Raw genomic sequence first — 22,461 nt, 5'->3', positions numbered from 1 at the left:
AGATCAAACAACATCCTCTCTTAAGAAAATTTTACGCAACAGTGCCACGCTCAGGACGAGAGGACATCGTTTCAAGCTGTGCCAGAGGAGCTTTATGTTGGAGATGAAGAGGAATTTCTTTACAAAAATTGTGATTAGACAATGGAACAGGCTGCCCAGGGAGGTGGTAGAGTCACTGCCCCTGGAGATGTTTAAGACAGGACGTGGGACTCGGTGCCAAGGTCTGCTTGCCAAGGGGGTGTTGGGGCACGGGCTGGACTCGATATTCTCGAAATCCAAAATAATTGAGCCTGTGGTTCTGTCACCCATCGCGCCACTCCCAACATGGCGGCGCAGCCCTCCTGCCACTCCCAACATGGCTGCTGGCAGCGCAGTGCGCATGCGCTGTAACCCTGCCACCCTCGGGCTCGTCTTGAACGGCGCCACTCTCAAGATGGCGGCGGCGCTCTCTGCGCATGCTCGGTGCGCCCCGCCGCGCCCATCATGGCGGCGCGGCAGTGACAGGCCGGGCGCGGTGGGAGCGAGCGGCGGAGCGGCTCGGCGCGATGATCCCGGGCGAGGAGGTGTCGGCCCGCAGGAGGGAGATCGAGGACAAACTCAAGCAGGTGCGGTTGGGCCTGGGACGCTGTGCGGGCGCTGCCGGGGCCTGGGGCTGGGCCCGGCCCGCAGCCCCCCAGCGTTGCCGGGCAGACGGGGCTGGGTCTGGAGCTCCTCACCGGGCCGGGGGCGTCCTGGCACCCCTCAAGGCTCTCGGCATCCCCCTCCTGGCTTGGGAACACCTCCAGATCCCCCTTCAAGGCCTGGTTTGGAGGGTCGGGGCATCTTTGCTCCCCGCTTTGGGCCTGGGTTTCCGCTGTCGGCTCTTGGGAGGGTCCGGGGGCTCTCCCGGCAGGTGCAGCCTGTGAGGGCAGCCCTGACCGGCTGCAGTTCCCCCTCTGCTGGGGCCTTTGGGGACTCAATCCAGCCCATGCAGGCTGCTGTTCCCCCCATCTGTGGGCTTGAATGCCCTAATACCAGCCCTCGGTGGCTGCTTTGCATCGGACACTTGAGTTCCCGGTGGATTTGGAGGTGCCAGTGTAACACCTGTGTTGTGCTGTGGCAGCGAAATGTGTGCTCTGAGTCCTTGTGCCTCAGTGGGAAAACTGTTCATTTTATTTTTATGCTCATGGCACTGAAGGGAAACAATGAATTCGTAAACCCCCTGACTCATTACAGGATGTGTCCCCACCTTGGGTTACTTGCCCGGATTTCTGTTAAGAGGTGGCAGTATTAAAATGTGGCCACAGAATCAGCATCAGACCAAACATGGCTTGCAGCAGAGTTTGCAAGATTGGTCAGAACCTGTGTGTACTGTTTCATGACTTACACCTTAGTGTTCAGAATTTACGAGGCTTTTATTTTCATCTTACTCACAGGAAGAAGAAACTCTGTCCTTTATCAAAGAAAGCCTTGAGAAGAGTGACCAGCTCACCAAGAACATGGTAGGGATGTCCTAATGTTGGGCCTGGCTTTACTTTTTCTTAGGTTTTTAGGTTTATTGGTTTTCAAGGCTGTTGTTGTGCCCATCTGAGGGATGTGGAGACATGAACCACTTTGGTTTCAGTGACTGGGCAAAGGGGAAACCTGAGAAATGCTTCAGTACTGAGCTTCTCTTCTGCTCTGCTGAGGGCTCAGCTGAGCTGTTGGCCTCATCTCTGCTGCAGTCAGTCCTCTCTCTTGGGGAAAAGGTATTAAGAGATCTCAAAACTAGTTTGTGCAACAGCATTGTGTTGTTGCTTCATAATTCAGGTTTTGTTTGGAGTTTTATTTTGTGAGTGTTCTGTGTAAAGGTAAAAAAGTAATTATTGTGTTGTAATGGCTCATAAGCCCTCAGCTTATGTACTCTGTCCAGTCTTGGTCTTAGTGCTTTAAAAAAGTCATAGAGGCAACACCAGAGAAGTGTGGAAAACAAGACCATCAGAAGCACTATCATGATCCTCTTTAAAACCAAAACCTCTTTAAAAACCAAATGTCTGATAGAAAAGAAGATTCTCACTAGACTGGTCCTTGTGCAGCTCCTGTTTGGGTCTCAGTGAGGAGCAAAGGGGCTGCTGATTGTGCTTTTGCTGCTCTTTTTACATGGGGCACCTCCAGGCAGTTCCTGTGGATTTATTTTCTGTTGGTGAATAGAATTTTGATTGTCTTTTTTACTGTCTTGGAACATTATCTTCACTCTTTGTAAGCATTTCATGTGGGATTGGCCCATCCCTCTATGGCAGGAGATCTGTTTTGTGATTGTTAATAAAAGTCAGGACACAGAGGGATGGAAACAGCTGCTAAGGAGCCATGGCAAATTAGTAGCAGAGCCCAAAACCAAAAGCTAGGCCCTGAAGATCCCTGACTTCACTGCTCTAAGTCCTGCCCTCTCCTCAGGAAGTCCTCAGCTGTTGGTCTCTCTCTGGTGTGTAGGTTTCAATCCTCTCCTCCTTTGAGAGCCGTTTGATGAAGCTGGAGAACTCCATCATCCCTGTCCACAAGCAGACAGAGAACCTGCAGCGCCTGCAGGAGAACGTGGAGAAGACCCTGTCCTGCTTGGATCATGTCATCAGTTACTACCATGTGGCCAAGGACACAGAGAAGATCATCAAGGAAGGGTGAGTTGAGCAGATACATCCTGCTGGGAGCTTCACCCTGTTGGATTTTTGAGATAGAGGTGGGGAAGCTGACTTCACACACCCTTGGGATGCTTGGTACCCTTCCCACACTCTTCCCTCATCCCCAGTGCACCCTGATTTGACATTCAGCCATTTCCACAGGCAAAGACAACTCAGACTCTGCATTGGGATCTCTTCCAGATCTTGCAGAGGTGCTCCCTTTGCAATCTCCATGAGCACTGGTGGCTGCTCTGTTTTCCTCTGCCCTTTTCCCAAAGGTTTTCCCTGCTCATGGAGGTTGTCACTGCATCCAGGATGTACCAGAGCTGTTCTGGAGCCTCCTGCTCTGGGAGGGTGTTGGATGGCTCATGTCTGAGATGGGATGTGCAGTTCCCTCTGCCTTCCCATCAGGGCCTGTCTGGGAGAGCAAAGCAAGGCTGAGAGTTGTGTGCTGCTCCATCATCAGTACTTCTGCACTTGCTGTGTAGGTTGGGTATCCTGCTGTGGCACTGAGTGCAGGCAGAAGGGAATTCCATGATCTCCTCCTAGCTGAAGGAAAGGGAATTGAGATTTCCCTTGTTATTTTTTATCCTGAGTCTGGTTTGGTGCTTTCTTGTTATTTTGTTTGTTTGCTTCTTGGGGCACTACTTTTTATTTCTGCTTTTATTTTTAGCCCCACAGGGAGGTTGGAGGAATACTTGAATTGCATGGACAAAATCCAGAAGGCAGTGGAGTACTTCCAGGACAACAACCCTGACAGCCCGGAGCTGAACCGTGTGGTGGGTGACCTGGAAGCTGTGGGTGATGAGAGGGGACAGCCACAGCCCTGCTGCCTGTCCCCTGCTGGAGGGGCTGTGGCTTTGCTGCTTGGGGAAGGTGGTGTTTGGGCACAGCTGAAGGAATCATTGCTTTGGCTTCTGGGCACAATTTCTGCTCCTGGCATTTTGCTCTCTCTCTCTGTTGTGCCAGGAGGACTCTGAAAGCAGCTCTTGCACCTGTGGAGGAGGAGTAGATTGAAACTCCTCCTGAGCAGCTCTTGTGTCCTGGTTTAGGGCAAATTTGTTAAAGAGTCTGCAAGGAGGGCCCCTCCAGAAAGCGAAAGTCCTTCAGCTCCTTGAGCAGAATGGGTGATCTCCTTAAATCCCACTTGAACAACTCCCAAGCATTTCTTAAATTTAATTCACTTTAAAAGTCTCTCAGATGCAGGTGTGGTTGGAGTTTGAAGCCTGCAGTACTTGGCAGTGGTTAGGAAGGATGTTCTTATGCAAAAATACTCCTGAGTGCCTGATGACAGAATTCCTGTTCTGCTTCTGCCCTGCTGTTTTGTGCCAGAAATCCCTCTTTGAGCGGGGCAAGGAATCCCTGGAGTCGGAGTTCCGCAGCTTGATGACCCGACACACCAAGCCAGTGCCACCCATCCTGATCCTGGACCTGATCAGTGGGGATGAGGAGATGGACACACAGGAGGAGATGTCCCTGGAGCACCTCCCGGAGAGCGTCCTGCACGACATCGTCCGCATCTCGGGCTGGCTGGTGGAGAACGGCAGGAACCAAGGTGGGTCTGCTGCCCCTCTGTCCCTGTGGGCAGCACTGGCAGGATGAGTGGCACCTTAGTGGCACCTTTCAGCTGAGTATTTCAGTCTTTCCAGCACCTGGAGATCCTGCTTGGTTTTTTTTTTTGTTTTTGTTTTGGTTTTTTTTTTTTTTGTAGTGAAACTGAAGTGATGGGTTGTGGGTTGAACAGAATGAGCTGTGTAAACAAAGCACGAATTATGTTAATGCAAAGTCTGTCCTGTAGCAAAAATCCACTGCACTGGCACCTGTAATGCCTTGAGATGAAGCTGCAGCTATCCAGTGCTCAGGTTTTATAAATGTGCAAGACACTGGGCACTTATTCCAATCTGGGAAATATTTATGACCAAAACTCTCTGTACAGAATGTGACCAAGGGCAAGGGGGAAAAGCAGAACAGACTTTCTTCAGTCTGTACATGTCTCCTTTCCTGTTCTGCAGCATCAAGAACTGCCTAGAGCTTTACAGTCCTTTTATTAACTTTTCCTTCAGGATTGAGTCACTTTGTAGACTTGTACAGGAAATGTGAACTTTCACATTCATGCAGCTCCAAGAATCACCCCCCACCTCACTGATTCACTCCTGAGCGGGGGATTACTGTGCCTACCAAGTATGATGAACATCCTTAAAAGCTTCTTAGGGATTTTTCCATGATCAAAGGCAACTCATGCATACAGAGCATATTTTATTAGTCAGTTTGCATTCTGCTTTCAAATGACAATCACCTCATTAAATTCCTGAGTGCCCTGAATCCTGAAAAGTGTGTGAAGTCTCTCATGCTGGAAACAGAGCACTTGAATTGACAATGCCTTGCACAAATATCTCCTGTCAGTTCCACCACTTGATAGTGGTGGAATTAATGTTGTGTGTGGTGGGAGGGCTGGAATCAGGATTGCAGGGGAAGGGAGAAGAAGTTTTTGAAGAAAATAGGAGATGCTCTGGGAGGGAAGGATGCCGACTTGGGGTCCCACACCAATGCTTCTAAGTCCCTACAGTGGTATAAAGTGTCTGCTTTACCATATAGTGTTCCCTGTGTGTTTATAATCTCATTTTTACCTTGTCTCCTCAGATTTCATGACAGTTTACTTCCAGATCCGCTCTGTGCAGCTCGACCGCTCCATCAAGGGGCTGAAGGACCATTTCCGTAAGAACAGCTCCTCCTCAGGGGTGCCCTATTCCCCTGCCATTCAGAACAAAAGGAAGGACACCCCCACCAAAAAGCCCATCAAGAGACCAGGTGAGTCCCCCAGGAGGGGTCACTGCACTGGGTATTACCACATCCTCAGGCTTTCTCATTGCTGAGGTATCTCTGTGTTTAAATTGTGGTTTTAGGAGATTTAGGTGAGATTTTGGAGGTAAGCACTTTTCTGCTCTGGATTCAGCATTGGGATTACAGACTCTGTCTGGCTGTCAAGCCATCAGGTCTGTTTTTTGGGTGCTGTAAAGAGAGGCCCTGTGTATATCTCCTTAACAAAGGAGATGAGTGAAAAGAGACCTGAGTGGGCTGTAAAAGGATTTGATCTAGAAGAACACCTCAGGTAAAATCCTGAGCCTTGGCATGTGGAATATAGCCTGTGCCACATCAAATAGAAAGCTCATATCTGATAAAACACCTCACTTCAGTCATTAGCTGTGAATAAATTATTATTGTGCTGGAAAGCAAGAAGCCCCCAGGAGCTGAGATGGGGATTAGGTAGGTGCCTACAGAAATGAGATACAGCGTTGTCTGAAGCCTTTAGAAAGGCTCTTAAAACTCTGCCCTCAGCCTGTCTCTGAAAGAGCTATGAATGTGGCTGATGGGTTATTCCTTCTCTCCTGACAATGCAGTTTTGCTGCATTTGGTGCAGCTGCTGAGGTTGGTCATTCTGGAGTTCCCATCTCTGGAATGTGCCATCTGGTGGGAGCACAGCCAGGAAGAACAGCAGAAGCCAGCATAGGGATATTGATCCTCTGTGTCCCAGCACTCTGTTATCTCTGTAACTGTGATCACATCAGAAAAGTTCATTTTTCTATAGGTTTACCTGGCCAATACTCCCCTTCCCTTTTTTGTCCTGTGTTGTCCAAATACTCTTAAAATAGTAGGAAATGTGGGTAGGGACTGGGAATGGATGGGATGGGGAAAGGGAGGAAGAAGAAATACCCATTTTAATTGTGTTGTGTTTATTTTTATAATCCTGATGTGAATGCAGTCCTCATCCCAGGTAATGTTTCTATGTGTGTGTGTGTGCTGGCCCTGGTGCTCACTCTCTTCACTTCTGTGTGTGGAGAGGCTTTGCTGGGCCTCTTCTTGCTACAGCAGAGGGTGTGCCTGGGATATTTGGAGGGGGAAGGCTGTGGCATCCAGACATCACCCCTGTGGTCTTTTAAAATCAATCTGTGCCATTGCTGCTGTGCCCTGGAGCTGTCCCTGAAAGCTGATGGAATTGGTCTGTGAATTTCAGTGAATTTTCCCTGGCACCAGAGAATCACTTGGTAAGGCTCAGAGGCACTGAAAGGTGCCAGTGGAATTCTGTGGTTGAGCCATAGGAAGCTCAGGTTGCAGATGCTTCAGATTTGGCCAACACTTCTCAGTTATCACGTGATTCTGAAAAGGTTCCTGTGTTTTTATTGTTATGAATTCAGCATGGTCAGCAAACATTTCTGAGCAGCCTGACAAGTGATTGTATCTCCCCTGTGCTCTTAGATAGAGAGTCAGGGATGGGGGAGATGCTTTGTTTTTATGGGCAGATTATTGAAAAATCCTGGGGATTTTTTAAAGAGTCTCAGATCTTGGATGCTCCATAGAGAGGAGCCCACACGTTGGAGAGCACAAGTTCCTACAAACAGGACTCCTCCAAAGTGGATGCATTTGGGCATCCAGAATTACTTGTCATGAGGAAAGCCTCAGCTGTAGATGTGCCAGAAGATTTTCATGTCTTTATGCCCAGTTCAATTGGATTTTGTGAGATGGAGCAGATAGAGCATGGTCTGAATGCACTAGGGAGCTGATAGTGCATGAAGGAAAGTGTCTCAAGTGATCCATTGGGTTATTGTAATGTCAGGAAAAAATAGTGGCTCATTTGTCTCCAGTCTTCATGAAGCAGACAGAGAACCAGACTGCAGCTCTTGAAGGACAGTGGATGTTGAACCTCATACAGCAGCCATCTCTTATGACTGCTGAATTGTACTTCAGTGAAATTAAAAATGGAGAGGAAGAGTCTTTGGGCACAGATTCACTGTTTTTTCTGCAGTTCCATTAGCTTTCAAGTACAGCTTTTGAGGTGGAGGTTTCACACCACCTTCACCCTGGCACAGTGGCTCTCTGCAGAGCAACGTTATCTGGTGGTGTTTGAGTCCCCTGGCTTTAGCCTTTGTTCAATTTGGACAAAGGTTTTTTTCTGTTCTGTTACTTTATTTCAGTAAGTAAAGCCAAGTTCTGCCATTCTGGGTTTCAGAGAAGGGGATTTTCTGACAGCTCCAACAAGAGACTTGATTTCCTTGGTTCTTGAGGAAGAATATCCCAGTGCACACCCCAATGCACACTTTAACCTGTTGCAAGGGGTAAATAACAAACTAAATCTCATGTGCTATAGCTTTTTTTTACTGCAAAACAGCACAAGAGAAGCTAAAGGGAAGGTGAGGAGCAGGGTTAACAAGGCAGAGATAGCCCCAGAGGCTGTGCTGAATTCTAGAGAACATGCTCCATATCCATGTGTTGTTTCAGAGGGTCTTCATCTCTCTGTTCCTGTTTTGTCTGTTGATGTACCCTGTGCTGTCTCCTGTTACTGCATCATGGAGGCAAAAATCTGACTGCTGGAGATGCTTCTAAAGCAGAGTTGTCTCCTTTTAAGTGACACTTGACAGGTCAAGTTGAGCTGATGATTTGTGGGCTTTTTGTTTTTTAGTTTGATGTTTGGAATGACAGCACTCCTTCTCAGAGAGTAGGTGTATTCAGGTTCCCAAACCATCCTGCTGCAAACATATGTACATAAAATAAAATTTCTTTGTGATGCCTGTAGGCCCTGGGCTCTCTTTTGGCTTGAGAGCAGCAGGCAGCTCAGCAGCTCTGCACTTTTGGGGAGTGCTGGGGCCACCTGGCCTGGCTGCCTACAAAAGCCAGAGGGCATTGTCTGGTTTCATGCAGATTCCTGCAGCTGGTGCTGGAGAAAAGAGGATGTGTTGCCCTGCTGCTTGGACAGGAAACTGCCTAATGGAAGAGAGAAACAAGAGAATGAGTTAGATGTGTAAAAATATCTCATGGATGCTCAAACCCCACTCCATGGAGCAACTGGGCTGCAGAAGCAAAGGTTTCAGGTGTTTTTTAACCTTTGGAGGCTCTTTTCAGACTACAGGGGAGCTCTTTTCCAGTTTCCTCAGTGCTCCAGTGAGGTGGCACCTACACAGAGTAAAGAGCCCATTCCTGTTTACCAGCCTGATCACTGCCTGGCTTGAATGTGATGTTTTCATTAGTAGCTGAAACACAGTCCCATTTGGTTAAGGAGCTGCTTAATAGGGGAAAACAATCCTGGAACAAAAACATTTGGCTTCCACCAGAATCCATTAAAGCCTAATTATGATGCCAAGTCAGAGGGATCCAGCAGCACTGCAGTGATGCCCCTGGACACTGAACACTCAGTGTGTGTCAGTAAACACAGGTAATTGTGCTTATGTAAATGAAGTGCAGCATAATCAGCTCCTGAAATTGAGAAAAAGAAGGAAAAAATTGAAAAAGAGAATAAGCCATCAAGGGTGGGCTGTGAAAACATCCACTGCATACCTGTGGAGTGAGAGCCTGCTCACAGCAGCAGCTGTTGCACTGTCTGCTTGGTTTTCACACCAATTCACCCTCTATTTTTATTCCTTTGTATTTTCCCCCCTCCCCCTAAATGCTTGAAAATGGGAAAGGTGGAAGAACAGTGCCTGAATTGAGCTCTCTGCAGCTGCTGGGCCCTGGGAGCAGCAGTAAGGAAGGGCCTTCCTTGCTCAGAGGAGCTTGTGGTGTGCCCAAGCTCTTGAGGTTTCTGGAAGTAGCTAAGAACAAAGTGGAGATGCAGGGTGTGAAAAGCATCAGGAAGCTTGGAAGAAGAGCATAGCCCTCATTTGATCATATGGCAGAAACTTGGGAGCAAATGCATCAGCCAGCAAGGGTGTGAGACTTCCCATCCTTCCCATCTCCCAGGTGTGGGTCAGGAGGGCAGAAGTTTCCTGCTAGAAGAAACTGTTTCATGGATATGATTTTTTTCTTTTTTTACAAAGTGATTAAGAACACTCTGAGGTGGTAAAAAGACAATATTACCAGTGAAATATTACATTTTGGGAACCATGTTCTGTCATTTAGTAAGTGCACCAGGTTAAGGCAGTTTGGTAATTCTCTCTCCTGTTTTCCCCCACTGTCTGGGGGACCTGAAGTCTCCTTTCCCTTGCCATAAATCCCTTTGTGGGATGGAGCTGTCCTGCTCCTGGAATGTTGTTCCAGGGGTGTGCAGCAGTGTGTACCTGGGCTCCCTTCAGCATTTGGGCAGCCAGCACTCATTTCCAGGCTGCACTGGGGCTCACAGTTAGTGGTGGAAGTAGAGATCTTCTGCATGTTTAAATTATTTATTACTTTATAGTAGAAGAACAATTCTTAATTTTGGCAGCAGCATTTTGATGTTTTTTGGCTTCTTCATTTACTCAGCTCAGTTCTGTTTCATTTGGGTCTCCTATAGAAACCCCTTCCACCTTCCCAAAACTTCCAGTTCCCTGTTGTGCAGGCAACAGCAAAGGTCTGCTCTGGGAGGGTGTCAGTGTGCTTGTGGTAATTGTAGCTTGTTGCATGACAACTAACCTTTTAATGTGGAAACACTGCCTAGGCTTCAGTTGTCTCATTAATGCTTTGTTTTGTGCTTTCCAGCTGTATATCCAGCACTGCCTTTTGTTCAGTTCTGTCTGGTTTTTGTTTGTTTTAAGTATAAATCTTTTAACCCAGTGTTATTTTTTTTTTTCTCCATGGTTTTAATTGATTTGCAGTTCTTTAGAAGAGAAGTGTCTTGGGGATTAGGGTGGCCTAGTGCAAGTTACACATGGGTGTGCAGCATCCATTATTCTGGGATTCCTGTGATGGGAATTGCTGCTGCAAAAAAAAAGCCCAGAGGTTGTCACCCTTTTCCTGCTTCCTGTACCATTCCTTGTCTTGGCTCTGGGGCTCCTGGTGGCTCTTTATTGATTATGCTCAGAAAATACCCTTCAAAAAGGGCACCTTGTACTAAGTGACTGCAGCTGTGGCTCTGAGGAGCAGGCATCATGTTGCCAGACCCGAATTGTCCATATGCAGAGCCCTGCTTCCACAGCTGAGGAAAAGCAGGAAACCTTCTGTCTGCAGAGCACCAACTTCAATAAACCCTTTACACAGAAGGGAGCTTCATGCCTTCCCTTCTCTGGTTGTGTTTATCACCCAGCCATACTGTGCTGTCTCTCCAAACTGATTCTGTATCCCTGGCTGGAATTTATGCCCCCAGCCTCAAAGCAGGGCAGCATTCTGGAAATGCCATTGTATCTGCACACTTGGACATGAGTTTGGGGTTCACATTCCTGTGCTGAGCATCCTCATTGCTGCCCAGCATCCTCTTGCTGGGCCCAGGTGACTTGCTGGTGGAGGGCTGGTGTTCTGGGTTTGTTTTCTTTCACTCATTTTCTAGGTCTTCTTGTCTCTTCTCTCTGGTTCTGGTGACAGGCACGATCCGTAAGGCTCAGAACCTTCTGAAACAGTACTCTCAGCATGGTCTAGATGGGAAAAAGGGGGCCTCTAACCTCATTCCTATGGAAGGTAATCACAGCTCCAGCTACTTCACCCTTGACTTTCTCTGTGTATCAGCCTTGCTTTCCCACGTGGGGCTTCCATTGGTTCAGTGCTTGGTGGACAGCATTGGATTGGGGAACCAAAGAGATGCTGGAACCAAAGAGATGGTGGAACCAAATTATTTTTGTTTTATTTATTCAGAATTTACTATCTGAATTTCAAATTCTTCATAAGCATGAGAAGAGATGGAGAGGAATGTTACCTTAACATTGACCCACCACAGCCACCGGGGTAATGGAAGCTCTGCTAACATCTGCTTGTGGTGTTCCTGTTCTCTTTTCTTTTTGCCTGGACTTGGAGACATTAATTTCCTAGTGACCTTTCCAAACCTGGTGCTGAAGTGTAGGACCACAGGTACCTCAGTGCATTGTGCCTGTACATCTTTTCCGTGCAGACCTGCCTGAATGGGTGACTCCTGTTTTCTGACCTCCTCTGCTCCTAGAGGTGGTGCTAGATAAGGGAGAAGATGCTTCAAAGCATCTCTAAGACATTCCTGCCTCCTGCTATGATTCCATCCTAAGCAGGTCTCCTCAGCACCTATGCTGTGGCCTGCTAACCCTAGATGGTGACTAACATCACTCACATGGGGGAAAATCCTCATGCTGAGCAGGAGAGGGCCTTTGAGTTTGGATTTTTAATGGTTGTGGGTAAAAACTGGATTCTGATGCCTGCAATCCCATTCAGACCATATGGCAGGAGGTTCAAGGGACTCTTGTGGTCCAAGAAACAAATCACACTTCTCATCAGGTTTCAAAGGGTTGCTACTGCTATGTAGCCCAACAAAAGGATTTGGTCAGGAAGCATTCCTGGGACTGTAGGGAAATAAATATCCACCAGATCAAATAAGCCAGGCTTGAAGCAGCTTCCAGGCAGAGTGAGCATCCTTGCTGTGACCACCCTGGATAAATTGCGCCTTCTGTTTGTGCCGGCTGCCACCTCCTAGGTCATGAGCATGACTTACGCGTTAAGCACCTTTGCGATGCCCTGGGCGACAAGCACGGGCCGGCGGTGGGTAAGTACTGGGGTGGCACTGGGAGCCAGCTGTCCCCTGCTTCCCTGTGCTCTGTGTTCCACTCTCATGGTGCAGCCAGGGCTGCTCCTGAAGCATGAGCCTCCTCTGGCTAAGAAGCTCTGGCTCTTCTCAGTAGAATTCACTGCTACTAATCACACCCCCTCCCAAGCCCTCAGACAAGGAGCCCAACTTGGTCCAAGCAAAGGTCACCATGCTGAGGGACATTTTCCTGTAGGTGGCAAAGGGAGCAGTGCCCACATGCTACAGTGCACCACTGCACAGCAGGCAGTCTGTGTCTCCTCTGCTGACCAAAATTTCTGAAATATCAACCTGAGGGACCTGTCAGCATGGGGAAGAATTGGTCCTTTTTCCAGCAGAAGTCTCTGGGAGGAGAGAAGCAGCAGCCTATAGCTTAGAGAAGGCCTCTCTGTGTCATCTTGCTGTCTTGCAGGATGGGGTCTGTCTGTGTCTGTCCTGCAGACACATCCAGCAGTGGTTGGCACAAATTGGTGCTGGCCCTTGCATCACTTCTCATGCCTACCACATAGGATCTTTGACTGAGATATTCGTATTCTAGGACTAAGATATTTGCATTTGTATGCAGCATTGTGTGGCAGATAACTCACCTAGCTGTGCTGATATTCCTGCTTCATAAGATGTAAATGTTCATCAGCCTGGTTTTTTATCTTGTTTCTGCAAGCAGGAAGAAGCTGCCTTCCAGGACAGCCTTTATTTCCCAGAAATGTTGATGCCAAATGGCACTTCTTCATCTGCATGACGGGTGGAGATAAGGAATTCTAAAAATACAAGCAGAGATGTTGAATAATTCACCTCAGACCTTCCTGAGTTTAGTACTCTGTGTTCAAGCCCTTGATTAAATTTAGTCTGTATCCCAGAAGAGCTCCAAACTTCACTCCTGTCACGAGGCTGGAAAGAGGTGGTGCCCTGATGTGCATTTCCTGAGCTGCAGGTGGCTTTTCCTGCCTCCTGCAGGCTACTCAGAGATTCCCACTCACAAACCCAGGGCAGGAGTGGTGAGAAGATGACTCTTGTTCTCACACACGATGGGTGCAAAGCCAGAATCAGCTTTCCCAGAAGAGCCTCGTGCTCCTTGTGTAAACCAGAGGCATCTTGTCCTTGCAGGGAGGGACGACGTCTTCGACATCGAGATCGACGCGTACATCCACTGCGTCAGTGCCTTCGTCAAACTGGCCCAGAGCGAATACCAGCTCCTGACAGAAATTGTCCCAGAGCACCACCAGAAGAAGACCTTTGATTCTCTCATCCAGGTCAGTTGAGCCTCTGTTGAGGGAGCCAGGGCCTGCAGAGAGGCTGGAGAACATGTGCTCACTGGTACCCCAGATGATGCATCAGGAATGGGTGTCCTGCACTGAGCCCTTTGTGCTGCCTGCGTACAAATCCTGTTCCTTCCTCACGAGTCTCTGGCTTTGTTGCAGGAGTCATTGGATAATTTGATCATGGAGGGTGATAACATTGTCTCAGCTGCCCGGAAAGCCATCATCAGACATGACTACTCAGCTGTGCTCACAATCTTCCCCATCCTGAAGCATCTCAAGCAGATGAAGCCAGAATTTGACCAGGTTTTGCAGGTAAATGTGATTTGGATTGGAGAGGGTCCTGTGGCTTGTGTTATCTGGACTGTCACAGTGGCTTTGAGCAAAGCCATGCTGCTTCTGTCCCCCAGTGTGGACTGCAGTTACACAAATGCACCTTGCTCCTTTCTGAGCTGGTGAAGCAGCAACTCAGCATCTCTGAGCAGCAACTCTTTCCAGTTCAAGTCCTGACCCCAATGCACCACCACAATATCTTCCCTTTCTGCTTGCAAAATGTGGGATTTCATGTGTTGTTGATATTGATATTTCATGTGCTGTAAATATTCTTCTGGCATATGGGGAGCTGAGAATGAGGTGCTGGGGTGGGGGGTGAGGTAGGGCAGGTGCTCAGTGGAAGTTCAGATGTTATTTGTTTTCCTTTTCTGACCTATTGTGGAATTATTCCAGGGAACTGCAGCAGGCACTAAGAACAAACTGCCAGGGCTGATCACTTCCATGGAGACCACTGGTGCAAAGGCACTGGAAGAGTTTGCAGACAACATTAAGGTAGGATTCTCCTCAGTGGTCTCTGATCAAGCTTGGAAGAGGGTTTTTTGGAGCAAAACCCCTAGTTTAACTTTCAGCTTTCCATGATACCAGGTAGCTTCTGACTGAAGCAGGAACTTGCTGGAATGCTTGGGACAGTCAAATACCAAATGCTTGGTGCTGGTTTCAAACACAGAAGGCCTTTGCCTAAGATCCTTAGCAGGGATCCTACAAATAATTTGATATGAGCATCCAGGCCTCTGCAGATACCAAGTCTATCTCAGAATTAATCCTATTTAAACAGAAAGGAAAATTGCTGCCTTGAAACATTTTGGAGGACTCCTGTTAAGCTGTTCCTGTGTAAGATGGGCTTGGTGAGTGGTAGGTGAGCTGAAGGTGTGATGGTCCCATGCTGAACAGAGCCTGAGGCTCTGAGCTGCTGGCAGCTCTGGTTTCTGAGCACCAGGAGATGGCACTGCAGGAGCTGGGCCTGAGGGTGTTGGGAGTGGCTGCATGAAGGAGCCTTCAGCTCACTTGGAGCAGCAGTTGTATTGTAGATGTCTCCCCTTCCATGCTCACCTTATGTCTCTCTGTTCCCTTTTTAGAATGATCCAGACAAGGAGTACAACATGCCAAAAGATGGAACAGTTCATGAACTCACCAGCAATGTACGTGGTGATGGTTTGAACTATGCTTTGTGGAAAACAGCTTCTGAAGGAGTTTTAGAAAGAGCAGTAGGGAGGCTTCCTAAATGAAGCTGTCTTGGCATTAACAGTTATACAATTTTCATGGCAGGATGAGCTGGTGACCCTTGCTCAGCCATGGTGGGACTGTGTGGGGAAAACTCAGCAGTTCAGAGGAGTGTAGTGATTTGTTCTTGAATGCCTCTAAGTGTGGGGGGACAAGTGGTTCTTCATGATCCTTAATAGCAGAGCACAGGAGATGTAATGTTGGTTGCTCTTAAATTCCCTCCTTTGCCTCCAGGCCATCCTTTTCCTACAGCAGTTACTGGATTTCCAGGAGACAGCAGGTGCCATGCTGGCATCACAAGGTACACACATGCATGGGGCTTGCTTGGGCATGCACTTCCTTCCTCAGATTCCCTGGACATCTTCCCTGAAGTGACCAAACCTCATCATGCACTGTGAGCTTGTTCTCCTCCTGTCCTTCCCCCTGTGGTTTGTCCTGTCCTCTGCTCTACCTTGACCACACAGTTGATTGTCTGGAGAACTCCAAGGGATGCAGAGTTCCTGGCAGGTACAATGGGGGGGTGTTTAATGCTGGTTTGCTCTGAGAGGGGATGCCTAGATCTTTTGGCTCCAAGTCTGGCCCTGGCCTGATGCTGTGTGACTGTACTGGAGTGAGGGTGGCTGCTCCAGCTGGGTCTGTGTGTGAGCAGCACCATCCTCTGCTCAGAGCACAACAGCAGCAGCAAGAATCTCCTCAGCCTTGAGACATGGGCAGTCTGGAGCCATTAGTGCATCCTGTCAGAGAGACAAGTTTTAGTTCTGCTCTCCAGGCTGCTGAAGAGACCCACTGGAAATAAATGCATAGATCAGAAGCTGAGAGTTGCTCATGTAGCAGGGTGGTGCTGCTTATCAGCTGGAGTGGGATTTTTGGTTCTGAGCAGAGCAGCAACTCCAGGCTCTCCAGTGAGCTCTTGGCAGAGCTTGTGCTTTCAAGGAGGTTGGAATAGAGCAGACTGGAGATTCGGGGGCACAGGGCCCTGAGGAGGCACAGACTGGAGAGGATTAAAGAGCCCATTAGAAGCAGGGGTAGGAGGAAGCTCAGAGCTGCCTCCAGTCTGTTACTTGCAAAGTTCTATTTGGAATTTTTTGCTAATTCTAAATCAACTCAAACGAGGATGTCTGTGCTTTTGCCCCATCTCTTCTAGCACTGCCTTGTGCCTTTTCCACTTGCAGGCTCACTGTGCTCAGGCCCTTCTGGGCCTTGGCTCTCTCTTCTTGGCCAAAGAATTGGTCTGAAATTTTTTCTTGGAACAACCAACTGTTTCCCATGTTGTCCCCTGAATGGTGATGTCAGCACTGTTTGGAAGTCTTGACATGTTGTCTTGCAGTGAAATCTCTCTTAGCTGATTGAAAAGTCAGCATAGATTTGAGGTAGCTTTGCCTTCAAAGTGGGTTTGGACTGATTTGGAACGAGGTGTTGTGCTAAATACAACCAATGACAATGCAAACAATGTCTCCAGCAGGGGAAGGAGGTTGGACTCTGCCTTTCCTCTGTGATCTCAACTCCATTTGTGCCCTTGGAGGGACTCCTTGCTCTCCTGTGCCCCTGCCTGTGGCTGCTCTGTGTTAATATCTGCTTTGTTCTCAAAGGAATGGTGGTCTCTAACCTGTCTTTTTGCACTTTTGCATTTCTTTTTCTCTCTCATCCCTCCCCTTTTTTCTCTGCTCTGCCTAATCTCTGTAGTTCTTGGGGACACATACAATATTCCTTTAGATCCCAGAGGTAAGCAAAGCTACCCACACCTACCTGTGCACATTGCCTCGGGCTCTGGTGATGTATGTTAATTCTTTATCCTCCAGCAGTTGTAAATAAATTAACACATAATTGAAAAGGGGGAAAAGGGGAGGGTAAATAATCCTTGCCAGGAGAGAATAGGGAGGGCTTGTCAGCAGCAGACAATGAGGGATGCCACAGGAGCTGAAACAGGCTCAAGACGCTGTGATGGCACTGGCTCTCTTTGGCACAGGTGGCAGATTGGCCCAGCTGGTGCCATGCTTTATCCCACGTGCACTCAGCTCCTTATTGTGCAGCTCCCAGCAACAGGAGCTCAAGCCCTTTCCCATGGGGTGCTGCTGAACCCAGACCACCCGAGCTGGCTCTGGCTGCCAGACTCTGTGAAGGGGGCAGGGGGAGGTGGCCACCCCACGTGTCCTGTGGGCCCCATGCCCACAAGCCCTCGAGGGCAGAAAGGCATCTCCAGACAGGAGCATGTGCCAGCCTGAAGTCTCTGCTGCCTGCAGGGGCAGCCTCCCTTGCTGGCACAGGCCCTGTCAGCAACCATGGGGATGGCTGAAGCTTTCCAGAGCCCTTCTGCTTGTTTCAATTACTGTTGTGTGCTTGCTGTTAACAGCTCCAGCTCATTGTTCTCTGATTGCCAGCTTCTAGTGCTTACCAACACTTTTCAGGCTGGGGGAATGGATGGGGAGGAGGAGTTTTATGATTCTTTCTGATCAAAAGGATGTTCCCTGAGCGCCTGGAAGGAAAGGAAATATTTCTGCCAGAGTGCTCTGCATTTGATGCAGACACAAGGATTGAGGGTTCAGAGCTCTTGCCCCCTCAGCCTGGATGAGCTGCTGGCAGTGGGCTCTGGAGCAGGAGCTGTTTCACTGTTCCATAGCAGCAGGGGTGAGGAATAGGGGCAGGCTGAGCACACACCCCCTCTCCCCAGGGCATGTTAACTGGCCTAAGACTTTCCTTTCAGAGACCAGCTCCTCAGCCAGCAGCTACAGCTCAGAGTTCAGCAGGAGGCTGCTGAGCACCTACATCTGTGAGTACCCTGCACACCTTGGATGCCTTAGGATTTTAGCTTTTGTATTTTTCATATATTTGTAATCCTGCAACTCTTTAGTGTGTAACTCTTAAACTCCATATAGAGTGTTAGCTACTGCTTTCCCAGTTTGATCAGACACAACAATTCCTCTCTAGGCCTGGCAGTCAAGGACACCTCAGTGTCTCAGGCCCCAAGAGATGTAAACAAAAGTGAATTGGAGGGGAGCAAACTTTGGGTAAATGACTTCATTACCTAAAGCTGTAATTGGAAAACGAACCCTCAATGTGCAAATAGACCAAACTTATAAAAGTATGAACACCCATGACCCTGTCCATTTTTGGGTGTAGCCCCAGGGGAGGGGCTGAAATGTACCTGAAGGCCCTTCAATAAATAGAACTGCTTTTTACTCTTTCAATTTTGTTGACCCTCTGTTTTTAGGTAGCCCCTAGAAGGCATCAGCTTCCTGCATGTGCCCCATGGACATGCCTTCACTGGGCTCATTCCTGGCTGACGAGCACAGGCTGTGTCTCTTCTCCATGGGATCTTTCCATGTGATTTGAGCTGGAATCAGATGGGAGGGATGAAAAAAGGGTCAGACTGGGAGTTGGGCTGTTAGAGTAGGACAGGACAAAGCACAGTGCAGCAGCTCACTGTGCTGCAGAGCTGTTCCTTAAACCATTGTCACCTTCAACCCCATGAAGGCTCCCAGCTGCCAAATGGAAGGTTAAGAACGTGACATCAGTGATTTCTCTTTCTGTTACAATGGAGAGCAGGTCCTTCAGCTTCTGAGACCTGAGCTTGCATTGTAGCAGGTTCTGGGGGTTCCTCTGAACCCAAAGTGCCCCTCCATTGCCAAGGCATGGAAGGCAGCAGAAAATCTGTGTAAGGACTGTTAAGTACATGTGATTGTAGCCTTTGTGCAGGCAGTCAGGCCTGTGCTGTTCACTTTGCTGTGGGCCCACAGCTTGGTTTGCTTTGTCAATAATAAGAAGTTTCAGTGCAAAACTTCTTGTTCTGTGTTTTTCCCTCTTTAAGGCAAAGTTCTGGGCAACCTGCAGCTTAACCTGCTTAGCAAATCCAAGGTTTATGAAGACCCAGCTTTGAGTGCCATTTTTCTGCATAACAACTACAACTACATTCTGAAATCTCTGGAGAAGTAAGTGTGTGTCCTGAGTGAATCTCACTCGAGTCCAAGGCTGATTGGATGGTTTTGGAGCTCTGCATTGAGAGCATTTACTTGCCAGCTTCATATCTGCTTTTTCTTCCGTCCTTGAAACTGCCTCTTTGAAGGTTTTGCAGTATTATAAACATCACATTACCTGAGAGTGGAAGATAAAAGCATTAGGTTTTAGAGAATCCTTTGATCTTGGGAGGATTGAGGATGTGGCTGTGGAAAGTAACTCAGAGTTGCTTCTGTCTCCCAGTTTGCACATTTCAAGGAACATTTTATTGTGAAGGGCTGAAAGGAACTTGTTGATGGGGGTTGAAATGCTGCCATCCTGAGAGCAGCCTGGAGAGCAGCTGGCTCAGGTGCTTCCTCAGGTTTCCTGCTCTTCCAGGTCTGAGCTGATCCAGCTGGTGGCTGTGACACAGAAAACAGCTGAGAGGTCCTACAGGGAGCTCATTGAGCAGCAGATCCAGACCTACCAGCGCAGGTCAGTGACATCCTCTGCCTCTGCCTTGCTTCTGGCACTTTGGGAGCTGCTGGAGCAGTGGGAGAGACTCACCTAAAGCAGAAACTTGGCTAAAACCAAAGCAGAGGATGTTTGGTTTCCAAGCAATTAATCCATCCTGGGAAGGGGTTCACTGTGGGAAGTTTTGGGGTGTGCATTGTCTGAGTTGGCCTTTGGGTCACAGGTGAAGACAGAGGTGCTCTGGTAGAGCTGTGAGTAACTCTCTGCTTCTCTCCCATCTCATTGCACATGCAGCTGGTTGAAGGTGACAGAATACATCTCTGAGAGAAACCTGCCTGTCTTTCAACCAGGAGTGAAGGTGAGAGGACAGGCAAGGATGGGCTTGACACAACAGAATTTTTCAGAAACACCATCTCCTTTGTCATAAAAAAGTCTCAGAATCCTTCTTTATATCTCATGCCAATATCACTTTGCAGAGTGACCACTGTGGCTGGCACAAGTGGACAGCAGCATTTCCTTCTGATCTGCCCTGCCCTAGATTCATCAAGTCTTTTAATCTCTGCCTCCATTCTTACATCTCCACCTGAGCAGATGTGTCTATTTTGGATTTTCAGAACCTGAGACCTTCCCTTGGAAAGGGTTGGAAGCATGAAGAAGTCTATTTTATGTCTGTTCTGAACAAAAATTATCCTTGTTAACCCTGCTTCAGCTGGGTAGGGTGTGCTGCTCTCTGCACCTCTCTCCTCACTGCTGTAGGAGAGGGAATCCAAACCAAGTACTGGGGATTGCTTAGGCTGGATGGGGAGCTGTGGGCAAACATTGGTGTTGGGTATTTATTTCTGGAGATGAAGTCAGATTCTTTCCCTCCTTGTTGCAGCTCAAGGACAAGGAGAGGCAGATGATAAAGGAGCGCTTCAAGGTAAGGAGGTGTTGGTTGGGTTCAGAACATCCCTGCTTGATTGGGACACAGATGTGCCTGAGGAGGAGACCTCTGGTGATCCCCAGGGGAGGGAAGGAGCATCTGAGTGCAGATGGGATGCTCACTGAGTTTGTCTTTGGACAGGGTTTTAATGATGGGCTGGAGGAGCTGTGTAAGATCCAGAAGGCCTGGGCCATCCCAGACATGGAGCAGCGGGACAAAATCCGCCGGGCACAGAAAACCATTGTGAAAGAGACCTATGGTGCCTTTTTGAGCAGGTGAGACCTCCTGCAGCACTGTCCTCTCCTCTTTGGGTTTACTGAGGTCTTTGGGGCCTTGCATAGCCTGAGCAAGCCACTTTTCTATTGTCCTATCTGAGCTTCTTTGCTTTGCACACTCAGACATCCCCAAGGTGACCTTGAGTATTTGCAGACATGTGCTGTCAGCCTGATCCTTGGTCAGTGAGCACAAAACCCTGAGCCAGCCTGGGCTGTTCATGTAAAACTTGTGAGGCCAGCTGTAACCAGCTCATTGCTCTGCACTGGATACTCTGTCACTCGAGTGGGGTGTGCTGAGCTGATTTGTGACAGAGGAGGGACCAGTGGGTCTCTTTGCTGTGTTCCAGTTGTTTGTCCCCTGTTTTCTTTTGTAGATTTGGCAACGTGCCCTTCACCAAGAACCCTGAGAAATACATCAAATACCAGGTTGACCAGGTGGGGGAGATGATTGAGAAGCTGTTTGACACGTCAGCATAAATTTCCAGCTGTTGTGAACTCTCCAGCTGCCAAGTACAAGCCAGTGCTCTCTCAGCAACCCTTGGGACTCCCTTCCCTTCTCCCCTGCCCCATTGTGGTGGGCAGGGTGTTATACTTGTATTTATCAGATTTATAAACCTGTGGAAACACTAACTCCTGGCTGTCTTTGCTCTGGATCTATGGGATAAGGCAAAGTCTGCCCTGTGGGCTCCTACCTTGGCACATCCACCTCACCTGGGTTTGTGTTAATGCCTTGATGTGCAGCAGACATGGGGAATGTGTTTAAAAACAAAAAGAAAGAAAAATACACTACCAAAAAACCCCTGTATGGGTAGAGCCCTTTTGTTAGGTGCAGGAAGCTGTCAGCTCCAGATGGTGCCACCTGCTTCCCTGATGGGTTTTGGGAATCTCAGTTGTGTAGGATCCCAAATTATTTTCACATTGTTGATCTCAGCTGTTATTTTGTTCAGTCATGGGGCTCAATGCTGAATCTGGGGTTTGGGGTGCCTGGCAGGGCTGCAGTTCAGTCATGTGCAGGGATGTTTTACCCCAAAACCAGACCTGTATCAGTGCTGTGTTCGTCATGAGGCAGTGGGGTGATGGCAGGGCTGCAGCTGTGACAGAAGCAGAGGGAGCTCCATGGTGCCCTGGCTGGGTGCTGCTCCTTACTGACCTGAGGCAGAGCAGGTGTTCCCACAGTGATTTCCACTCAGCACCTTCCTCCCATCCCTGTTTTCCTTTGTCTCCTGTGTTCCCAAATCCGAGTCATCTCCTCCCTGCAGGCAGCCGAGCCCATTCCCTTTGTTTAACTGTGGGGATCACGTGCAGAGCAAGTGCTGCTCTCCCACGTGCCTTGGGGCATTCCTGGCAGGCTTTGAGAGGGGAGCTGCACTCTGACACTGCCCCAAGGCTCTTCAGGGCGTTGGGGCACCTGTGCTGTACCTGTGCTCTCTGGCCTGGCATTCCCTGCTCCCCTCTCCCTCTCCTGCTGCCTGCTCCATTGTCTGTAACAATTGAAAGCCAGGGTTTCCATAGAGTCAGGAGCACTCACAATAGCTGCTGCTTTGCAGCTTGGAGCAAATCCACTATTCACCTGAGCAGTGTTTAGAGCAGAGTGTGCTGGGGTCTGATCAGCCCAGCAGTGGAAGAGCTGTTGGATGTTAGAGCCTGGGTGAGAGCACAGTTGTGCTGTGGCACACCCAGCTGCCTGCCTCCTCAGACAGATGTTTTTCAGGTAGCTCCTGCCCTCCCTGAACCCCTGGCCTCCTCTTCCTCAGCCTGGTGTAGCAAATTCCTGAAAGCAGCAGTTGTGACAGGCTCATCCAGCCCACACACGGTGTGAGTTCAAGTGTTGACCAGCACCTGACTGTTTTTGTGTGTCTGACCATGCAGGCTCACAGTGCCAACACAAGAGCCCTCCCTGCAGAAACCTTCCTCCTGCTGTCAAATCTCAAATGTCTGTGGAAAGCTGAGATCCTGCACTTGCTGTTTTTAAGCCAGA

General features: G+C 48.7%; 1 protein-coding gene across 9 annotated transcripts; it reads left to right on the top strand.

Moving 5' to 3' along the window:
- Positions 1-447: 447 nt before the first annotated feature.
- Positions 448-21,113, top strand: EXOC7 (exocyst complex component 7). Of its 9 annotated transcripts, XM_074554862.1 has the most exons (22): positions 448-605; positions 1,416-1,481; positions 2,449-2,633; positions 3,307-3,412; positions 3,966-4,188; positions 5,274-5,441; positions 6,394-6,405; positions 10,896-10,988; positions 11,965-12,033; positions 13,177-13,322; positions 13,491-13,643; positions 14,055-14,153; positions 14,738-14,800; positions 15,117-15,183; positions 16,566-16,604; positions 17,584-17,649; positions 18,688-18,808; positions 19,212-19,307; positions 19,581-19,644; positions 20,164-20,205; positions 20,350-20,483; positions 20,858-21,113. In XM_074554862.1, exons 1-22 carry the CDS (start codon positions 456-458, stop codon positions 20,958-20,960), a joined length of 2,265 nt encoding a protein of 754 aa, XP_074410963.1. In that variant the 5' UTR covers positions 448-455; the 3' UTR covers positions 20,961-21,113. The 9 variants fall into 9 exon arrangements, with proteins under 9 accessions (XP_074410963.1, XP_074410964.1, XP_074410969.1 ...); XM_074554863.1 differs by lacking the exon at positions 6,394-6,405; XM_074554868.1 differs by lacking the exon at positions 10,896-10,988.
- The last annotated feature ends 1,348 nt before the right edge of the window (positions 21,114-22,461 follow it).

This window comes from Zonotrichia albicollis, chromosome 19, assembly GCF_047830755.1.
Source record: "Zonotrichia albicollis isolate bZonAlb1 chromosome 19, bZonAlb1.hap1, whole genome shotgun sequence".
Taxonomy (NCBI): domain Eukaryota; kingdom Metazoa; phylum Chordata; class Aves; order Passeriformes; family Passerellidae; genus Zonotrichia; species Zonotrichia albicollis.
Note: the sequence above shows the minus strand (reverse complement) of the source record. Positions and strands in the feature narration are given on the sequence as shown.